The 17,938-nt window shown below is 33.4% G+C and overlaps 1 protein-coding gene across 1 annotated transcript; it reads right to left on the bottom strand.

The window, feature by feature from the left end:
- Window positions 1-7,780: 7,780 nt before the first annotated feature.
- LOC145742919 (mannose-P-dolichol utilization defect 1 protein-like) lies at window positions 7,781-17,317 on the bottom strand. Its single transcript, XM_082560762.1, has 7 exons — window positions 17,155-17,317; window positions 16,821-16,886; window positions 16,558-16,690; window positions 16,290-16,350; window positions 15,910-16,053; window positions 8,180-8,362; window positions 7,781-8,090 (listed from the first exon to the last, which is right to left on the bottom strand). The coding sequence occupies exons 1-7, from the start codon at window positions 17,234-17,236 to the stop codon at window positions 8,046-8,048; spliced, it is 714 nt and encodes a 237-aa protein (XP_082416888.1). The 5' UTR covers window positions 17,237-17,317; the 3' UTR covers window positions 7,781-8,045.
- Window positions 17,318-17,938: the final 621 nt, after the last annotated feature.

Below are 17,938 nucleotides of genomic sequence, written 5' to 3' on the forward strand. Positions count from 1 at the left end.
AACAAATGTTCTAACAAAATACTATTTCTTTTACTTTGAATGAAGTAAAATACCCATTTTAGGTTACAAAAAAGTTATTTCTAACTAACAAGTCAATTATTTTAGCCACTTTAGTATTTTTGACTAATCACTTTGGTTAAGAGTGCCGACTTAAGGCCCGTGTCGACTCTTTTTGAAATGTAATGGGTCAATGTAATAGTTCAACAACGAAATAAAAAGGTACAATTTCATGCTTAAGTGTAAAGGCTATTGGTGTTTATGTTTTTAAACTGAAAGGACAATACACGTCGGCACACCCTGAACGGTTATTTACAAATCTATTTACTAACTTTTAAAACAATTTCGAGATTGCATTCATATATACAAGTTAGCGGCGTCTGTCTTTTTATTACATCAATTTGGGGTAAGGCATTCATGGTGTAGAATTACTAGACAGAAGCTAATCGTACATAGGTATGCATATATCACTTGGGTTAAATCTTGCTGTAACCGCAGAGGCTAAACTGCTTTGGCACGCGCGTGACGAGCGTTTTACATGTTATAAGTGCTAAAAATTAGCGAAATTCGACACCGAGTAATCGCACCGAACCAGAAACAAATGTGAAAGTTTAAGCGCATATTTCTGTCTGAGATTGGAGGAGGTTTATATGTCACCGGGGCGCGACTGGGCGAGTTTCTCGATAACGTGACGTCATCAAAAAGTGTATGACGTCATCGGAAGATACTGTCATGAAAAAGGCGCGATGGGTTTTTGGCAAATTCTTTGTTAGTATAAGACATCACGCTAGGTTATATTTGTAGTAAATGATAAAAGACAAAACTTTTTCAGTGATTATGTATTTAAATAAACAGTTGTGACAGCACATTTCCTAAGACAATATTGTTCTTAAATCAGCATTCTCTTATTTGCCAAAATCAATCCCAAAAAAAAATGGTCCAAAAACAAGCAAAAAATCACAGAACACGGAAGTGGTAATCACGTGACCACGTGTTCCCACGGGGTTAATACTATAGCTTCCGCATTTATTTAACCCCATCATTGTTATGGCAACAAATTACAAACCAGCTATACTTATTTACATGGAGACACTCTACGGTGCATGTTATGACCATAACACCTGCACCCACGTATGTAACATATGATTTTATTGGGCAATTTTTAAAGTGTTTCTCCCCAAATTACGGTAACCTGACATATTTCGCATTGTTTCAAGAGACATCACTATTAAATACCTTCACCTAATAAATAACATCAAACAGCTGGACGGATAACTATTTATTGTTAACGATAAATAAATAATTGCTCGTTTTAAACAGTAGGCTCTGTTGAATAAATGTTTAATAAATTAACTTATAATGGTATGCAGTTAACTGAATTGCCTTTTATTTTATGTCCTATAAATTCGATTAAAATAGTTGACATAGGGTAGCCATTCTGAAATTTGCGCTCAGTAAGTGACGTCATTAATACACACGCGGCTCTTCTGTTTTGATGTGGCAACAAGTCGTTAAAATTTAATAGTTTAGTACACAGTTTGTGATCTGATTAGGATATTTGTTTTAGTAAATTTTTGTTTACCTTTTTCTTTTATTAACAGCTGTGTTACTAGATCATTTAAATAAACGACCTTGAAATTTTACAACTACAGAAATTAATCACAGTTTTATATGGGAGCTGAATAATTAAACTATTTATCTATATTTAAGTTTGTTATTAAGGGAAAAATGACACATTAAATAATATAGAATATATTTTAAAATGATGCTGCCTTTAATAAAAAATAGCAAAGTCATGATTAACTCAAATAGGGCAAAGGGTAAACAGTTCTTGACATTTTCACAATTAATAATAAAACGATTATTTATCCTATTCAGGTGCTCCAAAATACGCAGAGACTTCATACAAACAGGAATTTCTCAATAACTTACACACAGAATAGTTATCGAGTCGGCTTTGTTGAAAAATACGAAAAACACCCTTACGTGCGCGGGTCTATCATTAAACTTAATCCCTACCGGTTTGCGAGGATCATTAATGAAATTTTGATGGCAAACAACTGATCCGAGTGGATAAAAATTTAATGAAGATTTACCAGAAAGCTGTTACAGTCATTTAATAACTTTACCTCAACACGCGACATTTAAACTATGTAACCAAATTACAGCGTTTAAATGGTCAGATGTTTGTACATGTTGTTTTATCAGTATAATATCGTAAATTGTGTACTATTACATAACGATATAAAAGATGCGTTGTGGTCAGTATAAATCCCCATTCATAATAACACGCGCTGTGACATTTAAAGTATATAAACGAAACAATTATAGACTTAGCGAGATTGCCCGGCATTAACGTTATGGTGTCCGCTGGCTTATTATATATTTATGGGTTAATCAAGCTGCAAGTGGGCTTCTTAAACGCAATTACAATTAAGCGTCTTCAAAGAGTTTCCTTTTGACCACTTCTGAAATAGGCATTTTTGTTTTCGGGTCACCGCTTTTATGTTACTAAACAGTAAGGAAAATAACCAACAGGTGACGTGGTAAGGATTAACTTCGTCACATAAAGCCAAATGTTGAACAAAAAATGAAATTCGAAATTATTTTTTTAGCGATAAAATATCGAAAATGTTTTTTTGGCTACATAATCATTTTTCACTGCAAATCTCTTTTAATAAACCTACCGTGCTTTTTTTGTGGAAAAGCGAGCCTCAAATTTTAAGCTCCTTTCTATATACAAACCGGGCGTGTTTGGTAAAATTTCGTCAATGATTTACGTGCTAACGCGAGAGCAAGACGGATGGATATCAGAGCTAAGCCTCGCTTGATCAAAAACCTAATAACTCATTAAAACCTTCGGCTGGGAAGTGTGCTTAACGCTAGCACAGTGCGGCCTGTGCACACAACAAATATATTGGTCGAGGGCGGTGTGTGATTTGGCGACGAATTAAACATTTCTCGGGCAATTAAATGATCGCAGTTCGGTTGTCAGACGCGTAACTTTTATGGATTGATTCTGGTGTTTGTTGCTTTGCGTTTTTACGAGTGTTTAAAAGAATAAAGTTTGTTGACTGTGGGGTGCTACTATACTCGCTAAGACAACATAAAACAAAGGAGTTATAAAAATCACGTGGTCCATTTTTTTATTATAAAACTATAAAAAAAAGGTATGAACTTATTTTCTACCGCCAATGACCGCCAGAAACTTGTCTAAACGTCAATATATTAAACTTTAAAAAAATCCAATAAACTGACACTAAAAATATTTTTCAAAGTATTTGGGTAATTAATTTTCGGCCACTTAACGGGTGATTTAATTGCGATTTATGTAGTGCTCTCGGAAGCAAACATGCATTCATCACTTGTGCGACGTCCATACATCACAGCGTTAACTCTTGACTTGGCTAAAAAACACTCGCTGACCTTTTCTTAGCACCCACTTGGCTTGCATGTATATAGAGCGTACGATCTCAAAAACGAACGTGGTGGTCACGTGATTTGGAAACGGGGGCTTACTAGACATTGTATATTGTTGTTTGGTAGATATAATTTTACATGTGAATTGCGAATCATAAACATTGTATATTTAGGCCAGGTTTGACTTGATTTTGAATTTGTTGTTGAAACAATACAGAAACCGTTACTTGTTAGAAAAACAAAAAATAGAATAACGAAAACGGAAAAAATTCACCGGAAAACTAACGATTTTCTGTTTTCTTTAAGTCAAGTTGGCATCCATATTTCGTGTAAATCAACCCCGCTAAAACAACAGGACTAAACAAGCAGTTATTTTAGGCTCCCACTCACTTTCCCGAGCAATATCATCATAAAAATCTTTCGCACGTCACAGATCCGATTCGCAGGCGTTTTATTTGCCAAAAAGAACATTAAATATTATTTGCCTTTTCGGTAATGACGACGCAATACCAGAGCAAATAATAAATCAAAGGCGCCAAGCTCGTTTGAAGTCTATCAATAATCGAATCTGGAAACGCAAAATATTGCGACGAGGCCAGCGCCTTGTATAAGCAAATATGTCGTGGCTAAAATCTACGCAGAACGAAAGTAAATGAAAAATTCCGTGTAAGCAAAAATAAGCAAAGCAAAAATAAGCATTTTTTAAAATAAGCAAGCAAAAATAAGCATTTTATTTAAAATAACTAAAAGGAACCTTAATGGCCTTATATGCTGAACTTGCAAACACATGAAGTAAATACTTTAGCAGATTTACCAGAGTAAAACTTTAGCAGAGTTACCAGAGTAAAAATATGTAGTTGAGGTTAATCTGCAGTTTACATTTTCAGGAAAAAAATTTAAAATAAAATGTCATTTAATACATTAACTTAAATTCTAATATTTGCTAAAAAAATTTGAAATTTAAGTGTTAAAAATGTTTTCCACCGTTCTACACAGTTTTCCAATGTTGTTTTACGATTACGTGGCTTAGCCTGGTCGAACAAACAGCTGTTTCTATAGAACCTGGCCCGATCTATTTGCTTATCATTCCTCACAATATATTCGGTTAAAATAGGAAGTATACACACACAATTAGTCACATAGCACATACATACACCACTTCATCATTTCCAGTCGGACACAAAACAAACTTAAGATAAAACGCGATAATGTGTGCCCTTCAATTAGAAAACAAATAAAAGTAATTAATAAACAAACCTTGGCATGTTTGCACTATATGATGCTCTCAAATTCGCGCCTCTTGAATGATTGTTTAACTAATTAATTTACGATTTGATTAGTCAACTGATTTAAATTTTTTACCGACTATCAGATTAAACAAAAACACAAATTCGAAGTGAAAAAACAAAAAAATAAAATTATGTTTTCAAATTGAACAATGGTTAGGAAAAGCAAAACTGAAATATAGCTCGTAAACACGTGCTGGCAAATACACTTTAAAGAATAAAATCGTAATTGGTTAAACCTACTTACCCTAGAAAAGCAAACAGGTAGAAGATTTAAACTGAAGTGGCCGTTTGATCATTTAGAGAAGTGCTTAAAAATTAGTTAACCCCGTTTTAGTGATAATCATTATTTAAAAAAAAACTTGTCTATTTGAAAAGTTTTATCTAATTGGTATGGGGCGGGGTGATAGCTAATTTTAGTCCAGTGCCACACCTCCCCTATTTGCGCAAGTCATCAAAGCAGAAGATTTACAGGTTGGTCAGCAGAGATCACTGTCATTAGTTAAACCAAATTGTTTGCTTTAAGCAATAGGAGAAACTCAATTTAAAAACAACGCACGTTAATATAACTTATATCCTTTGGACTTTGTAATTTAAATCTCGGCCAGAAAAATTTAAAATAAGAGCTATTAATTTACTAAATATGTTATGTTTAATAATACAATCACTCTCAATAGTATTTTTAGAAGTTTTGCCACTATTAATTACATGCTTTTCAACGGAAGGCTAAATCTAATAACATTCGTGTAAAAGTTAATATGTTTTTGCAGCATGTGGAACGCGACTTCATTAGTTGAGCGGTAAGGTTCCTATTTGTGAGATTGTGGTAAGGCAAGCCCGAACAACCGAGTCCAGGCCTCTCACGCAAACCCGCATCAAATTAGAACCTATTCAGGTTCACTACGCAAGACCTCGTGGAAAGCGGTGTGATGACGTCATAAAGAAAATAGCTACACTCGCGATTTTGGCCTCTGGAATAATTTTCCAAGCGCCGTTTTGCTGCGGCTCATTTAAAATATACTAGGCAGCCCGATAAAAGTAATATCAAAATACATCGATAAAAAAGGGTTGGTCAAGTCATAATATTTTGTTTATAGATGAAATATCGACTTTAAGGGAAATCTGATTGGCACTGATGCATGTAGTTGACCTGAGCTACTACAGTTTCCAGATATTTAAAACGAAATTAGAATCCATCAAGCCCGCCCTAATCATTAATCTAATCCCAAAACTCGTAGCCATTCCTTTTTTGTGCGGTCATTGAACACGTTGGGGCACCTGCACAAAGGCGAATGACGTCAATCGAACACGCTAAAGTTGAGGCAAAATTTCAAGTTTCTTGCAAGCGTCAATTAGATCCAAATTAATGGGAACTAACAACGTTTGAAATCAAATATGTTTACTTTTTATCAAGTGTAAAAAAACAGTTTCGCAAAGTTATCTATTTTATTTCTTTGTGGGTAACACAAAACCATCAAAATTGTAAATGATTTTACAAAAAAATGACGTAACAAGGAAAGAGTTTTTAGGCCTTAATAAAAATTCGCCCGCTGGTTTGCCAATTTATCAAGCACCATCAATCCACATGCCTCAACTTAAAGAAAGACAAAAGCGTCCCGTGGTGTGTCACAGCCTCACGAATTACTCTCTTTATTTGGGTAAGCAGCAAACACTAAAAAATCGAAGAAAAGGAGGCTTGTTCGGGCTGCTATTTAGATTGCGGTTGAAGTCATGGCAACCACTATTCCAGTGTAATACGTCAATTTGCTAGTTTGTACACACTGCTTGCGATTTGATCAAATGTTTAAATTCAAGTAAGTAAATACAACACTAAAGTCCCCCCAAGAAAAATCTCGAACCGCCATTTTTTTAAAACTAGAAATTTAGAAATTTTTTAAAGTCTTAAATTTGCTAAACTAAGTGTATATTTGTTTAATATAATAAACTATGTAGTTGCCAATTGTCCAATGCGGATATACATTGACAAAAGAACCAATACAAATGCAGTAGTAGCCTAGTCTTTTACCTACTTGGCCGTTTCCATTTATCTATTGTCCCCTAGTCATCAAATCCTCGTTGACAGCCTGGGAGAATCCTCAATGCAAAAAATAGAAAGTCTAAACAAGTTGAGGTCTTCACTGTGAAGCCTTTTGTATTGGCTTGAATACAGCGGCGCGCTATCTATAGGCTATTAACTCGCGGCCTTCATTGTCCCAGGCCGGGACGAACAAAAAGCATCGCCTTGCACGGTTTAAAACGAAGGCCATGCCCATTGTGAGGCTGCTATCCATTGACGGTGTGCATGACGAAACCAACGGATTGGAATAATGGAATACTCCTGAATGGAGACAAAGAGCTTTGTATATCTCTGTAAGGGAAGGAAACAAAGGGTGCGGAGTTGGGAGTCGCGTGGAGACACTTACCGTACAATTGACTAACCGGTGAGAAGCAATTGATTCATTGTTGAAAGGTTTGTACTGTTGTGCTGTTGCGAATTCGTAAATGAGAACGTGAAATTGAAGAATAAGTTTCCCACTTTTGCGACAAAGGATTCGGAAATAGTTGCTTTGTGATAATTCGGGCACAATAGATTTTTACAAGGGGGGCAATAATAGGGGAATGACAATAAAAAAATCTATTTCCAGTTTTATAGTAATTGTTAAACCCAAATTTTACAAACCAAAAATATTTAAAATACTTACCATTTTTTTAATTTTTAATAAAGACATAAACCAGTTTAAAAATCAACAAATTTAATTAAAAAAAAGGCTCGTCAAAAAATTGTTAAAAATGTTATTGGTAAAAGTGGAGGGACACGGTAATGAATGTGCTGCTGATCGCTTGTTGTCAAAACAACTTTATTTTAGGTTTTTTATTAATACCCCGATGTTACGCCGGAAAAACGGGGTTAGGTTTAAAACAAATAACCCCAGAATTAATTTAAGGCTGGGTACTTAAGCCTAAGCCCCAAACTTCAGCCAGATAAAAATAGAACCCAAAAAACTTGCGTTTGATCTTGAAAATCAATTTCTTTTGGGTTACCACCCAAAAAAATATTTTAGGTAAATTATATTTTTTTATTGCTATCATTTAGGCGAATATTTATTTATAGCATCATTAAAAATTTATTTTGCATAAAGTAGTTTAGACAAAGAACTTAAATATTTTAGTTATTCTAAAGGCTTCATAATTTAAAAAGGTAGTTTACTAAATCTAATAATGATTAAAAAAATAATAAAGAATTAAAAATGTGATACTGTTGTTGTTTTACCCATTTCTAAATAATCAAATATATTTGATCAATATTGGTAGCAAAAAATAAAAACATTTAATTAAAATGTTTTATTCTTTTTTGGGTTTACTTTTTGCATTCCAATACCATAACATCTAAAAAAAAAAAAATTAAAAGTTAAAAAAAATCATATAATAAATAACGACTTCCAGTAAAATTACTTAAGAAGGCTTTTTAAGGCTACCTGAAATGCGATAACGCCATTAGCGGTGGAAGAAACGACGTAGTTGAGAATAATCAAGTTGTCTCCCGTCTCCTGAATAGATGTGAAAATACGAGCCATGGCTCCCATAAACATAAGGAATACGGTGATGGCAGAAAGCTGGCCAGTGTGCCCGTTTCTGTAGTTGTCAATCGCTTGTAAAAGCTAAAAAATGGCCAAAAAAATTTTAACAAAATATTAAGCCAAAAAAAACATTTAATTCGGGTCTATGAAAGAGTATATAAACTATCCACAATTTTCCCTAAGATTTGATCTTCTTTTTATGATAATTACACCATTTATTAGAAGAAGAAAGTTATGTTTTAATATTTTTGTTGCCATAAATAAGCAAAGCGACTAATGGAAAGAACCACGCCTTGTGTAGCACGTGCTAGCCCATGTTGAATCATAACAGGAAAAAATAAAAATCATAAACATATTAAAAATACAAAAGTGACTCAGAAAAAAAAACACGTTCAACGCCAGTCGGGTCGTCTGGTCACCGTCTGGGGTTTATACAGTTAAAAATAAACACATTAGCGCGGCCTTGTTATTATTTACCCAAGCCCCGCGCCCCTAAATGTAACACCTATAGTGTAAAGCTCGTTTGAAAGGCTAGCTTGGGCTGGTTAAGGCAATACAAATAATGAAAAAGGGTTGTTTATTTTTATAAGCATTTCAGCGTTATTTTTGTATCTGTTTAAATGCGTTGGGTCGCCCACGGTTAATTTCAAAATGGTTTCAACGGAAAAATATGAATTAAAATATGTAAAAAGTCACTAATGACAGTGTTGAAATAAAATGTTAACAAAATAATTTGTGAAGAATTTTGTATATTTGGGGTCACATCCATCACCTGATCTCTAATAAATCAAAATAACACCAAAATTAAGAAGACAAAAAATCAACAAAGAATAACAACCTCATATTAATTAAATTCAAAAAAAACTTTGATGTTTTTATTTTTTTGTATCCAAATAAAACAAAAATTAAATTTCCCGAAAATAATCTTACTCGACCCGCGTCATCGACCACGTGTTTTGTCTCGGGTTACGTCACGGGCAACTGAAAGTGCAGCGGGGTGTGACGTAAGTGTCACGTCACAGGTTAAGGAGAGATCAAAATCGGGGGAACCGGAAGTTGCGTGAAGTTGTTTTAGGGGACAGCAAAAAACAAACATTTCAGATGTAATTCAAACCCGAAATTTTATAGTTTTTCAAAGGGTTTCGATATTGACTGAAAATTGAGCTGGTAATGATGTTTTGAGTTAAATAGGTTCCGCTTTTTTAAGCAACACGATACTTATTTTAACAAGGAGAATTTCTAAGTTTTTTTTTTTTTTTTCCAAATTTTGGTGCGTGCAAAACCGCAATAAAAACACACCCTTAAAAATCGTAAAACGGGAAACTAATCGAACAAACAATTACCCGAAACGGTCGATTAAAAGCGAAGAATAAAAATATTCGCGACCTAGTCATTTCAGTATCGTCGTTACGAGGAAATGCGTTATCGGCCAACGATATCAATCGGGTTTCGATCCATTACTTTACACTCTCAAATCCGGGTCCCAATCCACCTGAGTAAAGAAGCCAGCGGCGCCGAGGTCCACCCTTAATCGCATTATACCATCGCATCAGCACGCCACACAAGACGTATTGAACCCGGAAACGTGACGTCATAAGGATTTTATGCTTGTGTTAAGCCGTTGAGGTCGGGGCGTTGATAGGATTTCCGGATCGCGTTTTTTCCAAGGTTTTTATTATAGGGTGTGGTAATGACGTATATTATGGCTCCACATGCCACCAACGGCGGCCCTAATCACGTGTCACGCTGACGTCACAATGTTGTTGTGTTTTATGAAAAGTGCTTCAAAATATTGATATATTGACGCTGGAAAATGTATTAAAGCCAGCTTAACCACTTTAGATAATAAAAACAAATATTATTTGGTAAAATTAGTTGTCAAAACAAATTTAAATAAAATTCTTTACAAAACATTCTTTTTTTTCCAAATACAAGTTCAGTTAAAAACCTATTTTATTTTGAATTAATAAGAACTTAAAATTAAGTCTCGTAAAATTAGGGTGGTCGTCACGTGACTGAAAATATTCACCATTTTTTTAATAAGATTTTGTAACAAAACTGAGAGGAAATGATAAGTTTACACGTTCCAGCACTAACATGATTTTTAAGGGGTAAGGGATTACAAGAGATCCCGCACAACGAGCGGGAGCTTTACCCAACACAATAACCACTTCATTAAACCAACACGACTTTGTGTACGTGTCACAGTGTTGAGATAACCAATATCCACATTTCAATGGCTAGCTTGCATACGCGCGAAATCCGGATCAAACTGGATCTAGCCGGATAAGGAGGGATGTCATATGCACTTAGGTAGAAAGGCTGTTTGTAGGCTCGCTCCTATAGGTTTTTAGATCATATAGCTAAGTGAATAATGCACGAGTAAAGATTCCTAATGTAAACAAATTACCGGGGAATAATAAAGTTTGTCGGTAAACGATCAAAAATCGCATGTTGACTCGTCATATGCGCTAAGCCAGGGCGAGTTTACATAAGAAGAAGGCAAGTCGCCGCCCAGATGAGCGATCATTCCATTAAAGTACGACGCAAACATGATATTAAAAGCTCTTTCATCCGATATCGCACCCCAGCCCAGCAGTGAGAAATCGAATGTTATTTCAACGCTGTTGTTTCAAGCAGGGAGATTACTTATGGGGAGATGTGGCGTTTAAGTAATGACAAATCGAATCGATATTGCCAGTGGCGCCACTGATATGACTTATCTCAGAGAGCTTGGGTTCGATGTTGTATTACGCGAGACGCGGAAACGCTTATGCCGGCCCGGAAGATATTCGTTGATAAAATGACGAAATATAATTCACACGAAATAAAAATTGAAAAATCTAATTTAGTTTTCGACACTGGCCAACTATGATAACACATCTGTAGAAGCAGCAAGTTAATAAAATTATCGATTACCAACATAAAAAATATTTTAAATTAATGATGGTAAAATCCTACCAATAATCAAAAAAACATTCATTTTGTTATTATCATCAACTCGGTGACGTGACTGACTAGAGTGTGGGTTAATGAGTGGTTAGCTGGCTGAAAACTGTCACGTGATCACCCAAACCCATCATATGAGTTCTATTTCTGTACCGTAACTGCGTGAGAACCAAGTTAATGTGGTGGATCGAGTATTTCATTTCGATTCCAACCGATATTTCGATGCTGCGCTCAGGCAGAGCACGCACGCCGTAGCGCGGTCTCAACCGCTTATTACCCGGCCGTACTAATGCTACATAATACGTTGTTGCCCTGGTGTTGGTCGGGCTAATGACAAGGCGACAGCGAAGCTTATTACGGACTATATTGATAGCGGTTATTACACGAGCACCAGCGTTGATTGCCATGGGAAAATTCGACGAAAGAAATTACCTGTTGGTCGGGGATATATCAGCGTCCTGTTTATTACCCTTTATCACCTTTTCCTAATGGATTTCAAATCGGAATATTAAAATAAGTGCATTTTCACATGGTGTAAAAATAAACTTAAGGTTGAAATAGCTACATGTAAGTGTGTAGGCGTATTCAAATATCCTGGTTAGTAAATTAAATAGGGTTAAAAATAAACCCAGTACAAACATTTTCTATCTCACAACAGGGTTATTGGAACAAAACTATGTCGCCATATTGCGGTTCAGGCATAATTAGGAAACAAATAGCGGTTACGAAAAGCCACTTTAATTCGGGAGCAATTTGTAAGCAATTCTCACAAGTACAAAACAATGAACCCACGGATAAATACAAGTCTCGTTCGATCCACGAAAAGTCATTAATGTCTCCGAAATGACCACCCCTGACTTGGCAGTAATAAGGGCAAGGGTAAGGTTATACACAAGCGCAGGTGAAAATTGGGTATCGCGTAGATAAAGCAATTAATTTACGGTGTGAGAAGCGCCAGAATGGCGTACCGTATACTAACGGATATTAGGAACAGTCAAAAAATTTCAGAATTAAAAAAATCGCTACTTCGCCATTTTTTTAAATTGTTTAAAAATTAACTGTTTTAGAATTGCAAATGGTTACGCCCCTTCTTAACTATGACGTAGATTTAAGACAACCGACTGGTCAACTGACTATAATGATCACGTGACATGCAATCATGGATCCGAAAATGTCGCTTGAGTTATTTTCTCACGATAGTTCCAGGACATGGGACACTAAGTTGAACGTTATACAACTGTGTCCGAAGCAATTTAAGTGTGCAAAACATGGAAAGAGTTAATGCAGTTAGAGCCGGGGGATTGGGAGAAGGGTGTAATTACTGCACCCGCGTGTAAGTTACATAACGACACTGTAACCGCAGAAACATAAAACGCAATGTTTGTTTGTTTTAAAAGCAAATAAAAACAAACACATGCAAATTTAACTCGACCTAAACTTATCGGATTTTATGATTAAAACCTGTCATTTTTAATTAAAATATTTTAAAGGTTAAAAAAGGCGGTACCAAAACTGTAACTTATAGTATATGCCAAGGTAGTAGTACACTTACCTATACTGAATAACCGTAAAACACCCCTATAGTGCATATATGGACAATAGCTTGCAATTAACTCTAACGAAACGCGTGGAGGGGACCCACCCCCATTGTATGTTACTGGTCCAAAACGTATAATATTACAACCACGCATTTGCGCAACAATAAAGAAAATGTGGCATCCATCAAGCGGATTAATTTCGTGACGTACGTGACCGGCCGGGTTGCAACACGTGATACGAAAATGGGTGACGTCATTTTCGAGATATTTTTAAAGAGGCCGAAATCGCTACAAAATTTTATTGACACTTAACTAGAAGGGGTAGTTTTCAATTTTTTAACAATTAATTTTGCTGTTCTAAGATACTAAAATTCACCCTTACGTATAAAAATGATGTATTATCTTTTTCTGTCCAATTTGCAAAAAAAGCTGGGTCTGTAATATAGTCGTCATTGGCTAAAATTAATAAGATTGCAGTTCCGGGTACGGAGCGTTGATGGCAATAAGGGGTGACGGGCAAACAAAGCAATCAAGCGACCTGGATCTACGGTAGAACAACCATGAAAGACTTTGCTCTCAACGGTGCGGTTTAAACGGTATATGGGGGCTAAAAGTTTAAGAAGGAACTAAAAAAAAACGGGAGAAAATTGGAGATCGGCTCGCACGAGCTGGCTTGAAAGACGAGGTCCTAGCAAAAATAAACACACGACAAACTGTCGCGCGGATCTCGAATATACCGAGCTGGGGCTGGAAATTTTTGGGACAGTCCTGTTGTGACACGCTGTCCTTTTTTCAGTAAAAGGGAAAATAGGAGCTGTTCGGATAGGAATGTCGTGTGTAAACCCCTTGCCTATGTTTAAACAAGACGTGACATAACTGTCAATGGTAAGATAACAATCAAAATAAAAGTTTCCAGGCACTTATCCCAACCGGAAAACTGAATTTTTAGATGAGGGTTAAAACAACAAAGTTACGGAAATTTTTTATATACCGGGTATAACGTTAGAGTTGCATTGTATTTAAAAACCATACAAACACGTGACCCTATACCCAATATGATAAAGCAAAACAAGGTTGCATTATAGCTTTGCAAATAAAATTATTTTAACTTAAAAAAAAACAGGGCAAAAATCAAAATAAAATCCCCAAATTTATGCAAAGTTTTTATTCTGATGAACCACTTGCACGCAACATTGTATTCGATTCTAGATACAAAAATCACAATAGGAATTTTAACTTTAAACCTTTGGTAATCTTATTGTGCTGCAGATTCAATTTCTCATTGTTCCATACTTGTTTTTTCATTGTTCTCACGCAACAAAGCAAGTCGCCATTTTGCATGCCGAAAAATGTTTTGAGTAAATTTTTAGTATTTTGGAGTTTAAAAATAATCGCCAAAAGAAAAAGATAAAATATTTCTGCTTGTTGTAAATTTAAATTTTCCAAAATATTTTTTTTACATTTATAAACGTGGAGCAAATGTATTTATTTTAAGACATTTTTGTTCGGTTTCGTTTCTTTTTTTTTACGAATGTTGTATAATATTTAATTTAATAAAAACCAATTTTTATAAATTTAAACAAGCTACAAATGTAAGACAACTCGTTATTTTTACAAACAAAATGAGTCATTAAATTAAATCTCGTCCGCCATGTTTAAGAAAAACAAGAAACTTGACAAAAAGTCCGCGCGTGCCATGAAGAATGGTTGATGAGGGTTTAATTTCCGTCTATTGTTGAATTCTATCAAATTCGTGTTGTTCAAATTAGGGGTGAGAAGCCTGGGAAAATTTGCACTTGCAACTTTCGCAGGCTCTTGGCCTGTAGTGAGATAAATACAAGGCATTGTGACTGTGTTGTTGTTACTAGTGATGTACAATAGACTGGCTACACGTTCTACAACTGAACCCGAATAAATTAAACTTCGAATTGAATTTTTTCGAAGAATAAACCAGTTTTGCATAAAAAAAACAAGATTTGATTCTAAAGAATGTAGATTTGTTGAATAAAAGAATTATCAGTAATCTCTAAAGTAAAGAAATGTTGTTAAAACAAAAATCTGCCAAGTAAAATGTCGTTGCCTGTTTTTGTTTAAAAGGCAAATAAAGGGAACAAAAAGAATTTAATTTTAAAATCTAAATATATCCCAGGATTTTCTATTTGTATCTTCCATTTAAGCAAATTTTACCTAAATATCAAGGAATATTGATATTGTAAACCAAGAATAAAGATATAGACCCTCCCTGTAAATAAATAGATGACATAATATTATAAATAATGAAAACCACATCAAAATCGATCTTTTGTTAAGAAATGTTCGACTTTAGAATAAAAATAATTTCAACTTAATCAAACAAGATTATTTAGTATTATTTTTGAGAGCACACCGTGATTTTTGCGTAATAATTTTCCAATTTTTTTTTTTGGATTTAGACATCCCGACTCTGCCCACTAACGATAAAAGTTAACAAAGAGACAACTATTGGTAATAAGTATTTACTCAATGCTGCAAACTAGCGGCGAAAAGTTTAACAAAAATAATTTGCCAGAAACTACTCCATAGCATCTTCTAGCGGATTAAATTTTTTTGAATTTTTATACCATGCGGTTTTCTAATAGAATGAAAATTCTGTTTTAATGGATTTTATATTAATTTTTAAAAGAACCCTTATTAAAAACATATAAAAATATATATATATATATATATATCGGTATATACACCCGTACATAAGTATGGCAATTTTTTGAATTTCATAGAAATGAATTGTGGCTTTGTTGTTATCATAACACCATACAAAAAGAATTGCAAGTAACATATTTGCACTGAAATCATTTTGTTGTTATGTATTTGTTACATATTACTACTGTAACATAATATTTATATAGATGTCTTTTTAAATAAAAAACAACTATTTTAAACACAAAAGGAAGTAACCACATGTTACTTAGACTTTTATATTCATTTAATTCTTACTGATAATACATAATACATTAATATATATATGTAGTAAAAAAAGTTTAAAACTATTTTGTACTAACCTTTTGTATATGTAGAGTATTTATCATATAATTAATATTAAAAAAAAAATTAACAAAATAATATAAATTTAGAATATGGAAATAGTAAAAATTCAATATTTACCTTTGCGATAATAACTGCAGGTAAATTACATGCTTGTAGTGCAGTTAATACTGAAATAGGAGTAAAACCTGAACCCAGAACAAATACGATGCTTGTGGTAAATATGACAAACAACAATCCAACAGCAGATCTTTTGTTGTAATACTAAAAAAAAATAAAAACATTAAAAAATTTAACTACAACTCTACATGTGGATAATTTTGTATGGGTTATTACGTAAAAAGATTTCAAAAAAATATTTATATGTTTTTATATGTTTAATAGATATTTCTTAAATTATGAATTAAAAAATTAAAGATTAAAAAAATTTAAAAAATACACATATATATTGATATTAAATTTACTTTAGTTTAACATATTACTTCATAAGTTTAATTTACCTGTATAAGAAATCCAATAAGAATATTTTGAATCAGCAAAAAGAATGAATCACCCCATGAACTATAAACAAAAAAATGTTATATTGCAGTCAGTGGTTTTGTATTGCCAATTCACCACACTTAAGTTAAAAGATAATATATAAATCGCTATACAATAACCCAAAAAAATCGTTTTTGATGCAACAAAATGACACGCAAGTTACTCGAAAATTTTTACTGTTTAATATTTAAAGTATACTAAAAACAAAAACTTTGAAAACTGAATCACCTGAATGGAAAGCCTCTGACAAAGCTGTAAGTCAACATAGATGTAATGGCATACATTTCTAACATCAATGAATTAAAACTAACACCCTGGCCACTTTGTGCAGAAACAATCTTCTGGATTTGTGGAACCTTAACTATAACATCGAATAAATACGGCAATATTTAAACAGCTCATTCATTAGGTAAAAAAAACCTTAAATTGTTAAAATATTTAAAAAAAACAAAGAGTTTTAATCCAAAAATATTAAAAGAGAATTTTCTTACCAAGAACTGCTCCAAGAACAATTGAATAACCAAGAAGTTTGCTGATAATTGCCTTGATACATGGTACTACATGAAATAATTAAAAATTTTAAGACAAAAAGTATATATGTTTTGATAAAAAAAGTTAAAATAAAAATCATTAAGTCTCTAAATCCACAAATTACCAAAGTGGTACTAAAATGACAAATTTTAATAATCAAAATAATGATAAGTGCAATTAATAAAACATCAAATTTAGTACCATAGCAAACAACTTAAGTAATAACCCAGTAGACAATATTTCTATATACAAACAGACAAAAACAAATACCCCAAAAAAAGAAAAAACTCTTACCATCTAGAAAGTTGAAATCCACAAAAAACTTGTTGTAGCAAGTCTCAGTCATTATTAGATTCATTGCAGACTGAAATGCCATCTTTATGTTTAACCTTCAAACCTTCTGGAATATTACAATTTACAGAAACACTTATACCTTTACTGTTTAAAATACTTTTTTGGGTCTATTATAAAATAAAACATAAATTAAAATAAATTACAGTTTAATTCACTAAACAATGTATAAATTTAAGTCTTAAGTTTCAAAACACAACTTGACCTACGATAATGCAGTTCAAGGTGTTTTATTAACATATAACAAATACAAACACATAGAAACAAAAAATATGTCATGCTTAAATAAACACAAAAATTTCAAAGTTTGCAAAAATACATTTTTTAAAAATCCTATATCTTAAAAACTAACCAATAAACACCTCGCCATATTACAACGTGGCAAATTTTTTACATTTTTTATTATTGAACCAGAAACCTTTGTTGCAAAAATCTATAAAAATAGGAATCCGTATGCTAGCGCCTCGGAGCTATTCAAAAACTTTAACCGTTTACCTACGTTAAACACTAAGTTCACATTACTTAACTTACATACTTGAAGAAAACAATTTTTAACTTTACAAAAATAATTCATAATGCATTAAACCTTTTTAGTTTCTTGTAATATTTTTTTTTTAGCAAAACAGTTTAACAGCTTATTGATCAAATGAAAATGCTGATGACAAAGAATTTAAACTTAGGTATGTTGTAAACTCGTACATAACGTAACTTAACGTAAACAATTTGT

This window comes from Corella eumyota, chromosome 2, assembly GCF_963082875.1.
Source record: "Corella eumyota chromosome 2, kaCorEumy4.1, whole genome shotgun sequence".
In the NCBI taxonomy this organism is placed as follows: domain Eukaryota; kingdom Metazoa; phylum Chordata; class Ascidiacea; order Phlebobranchia; family Corellidae; genus Corella; species Corella eumyota.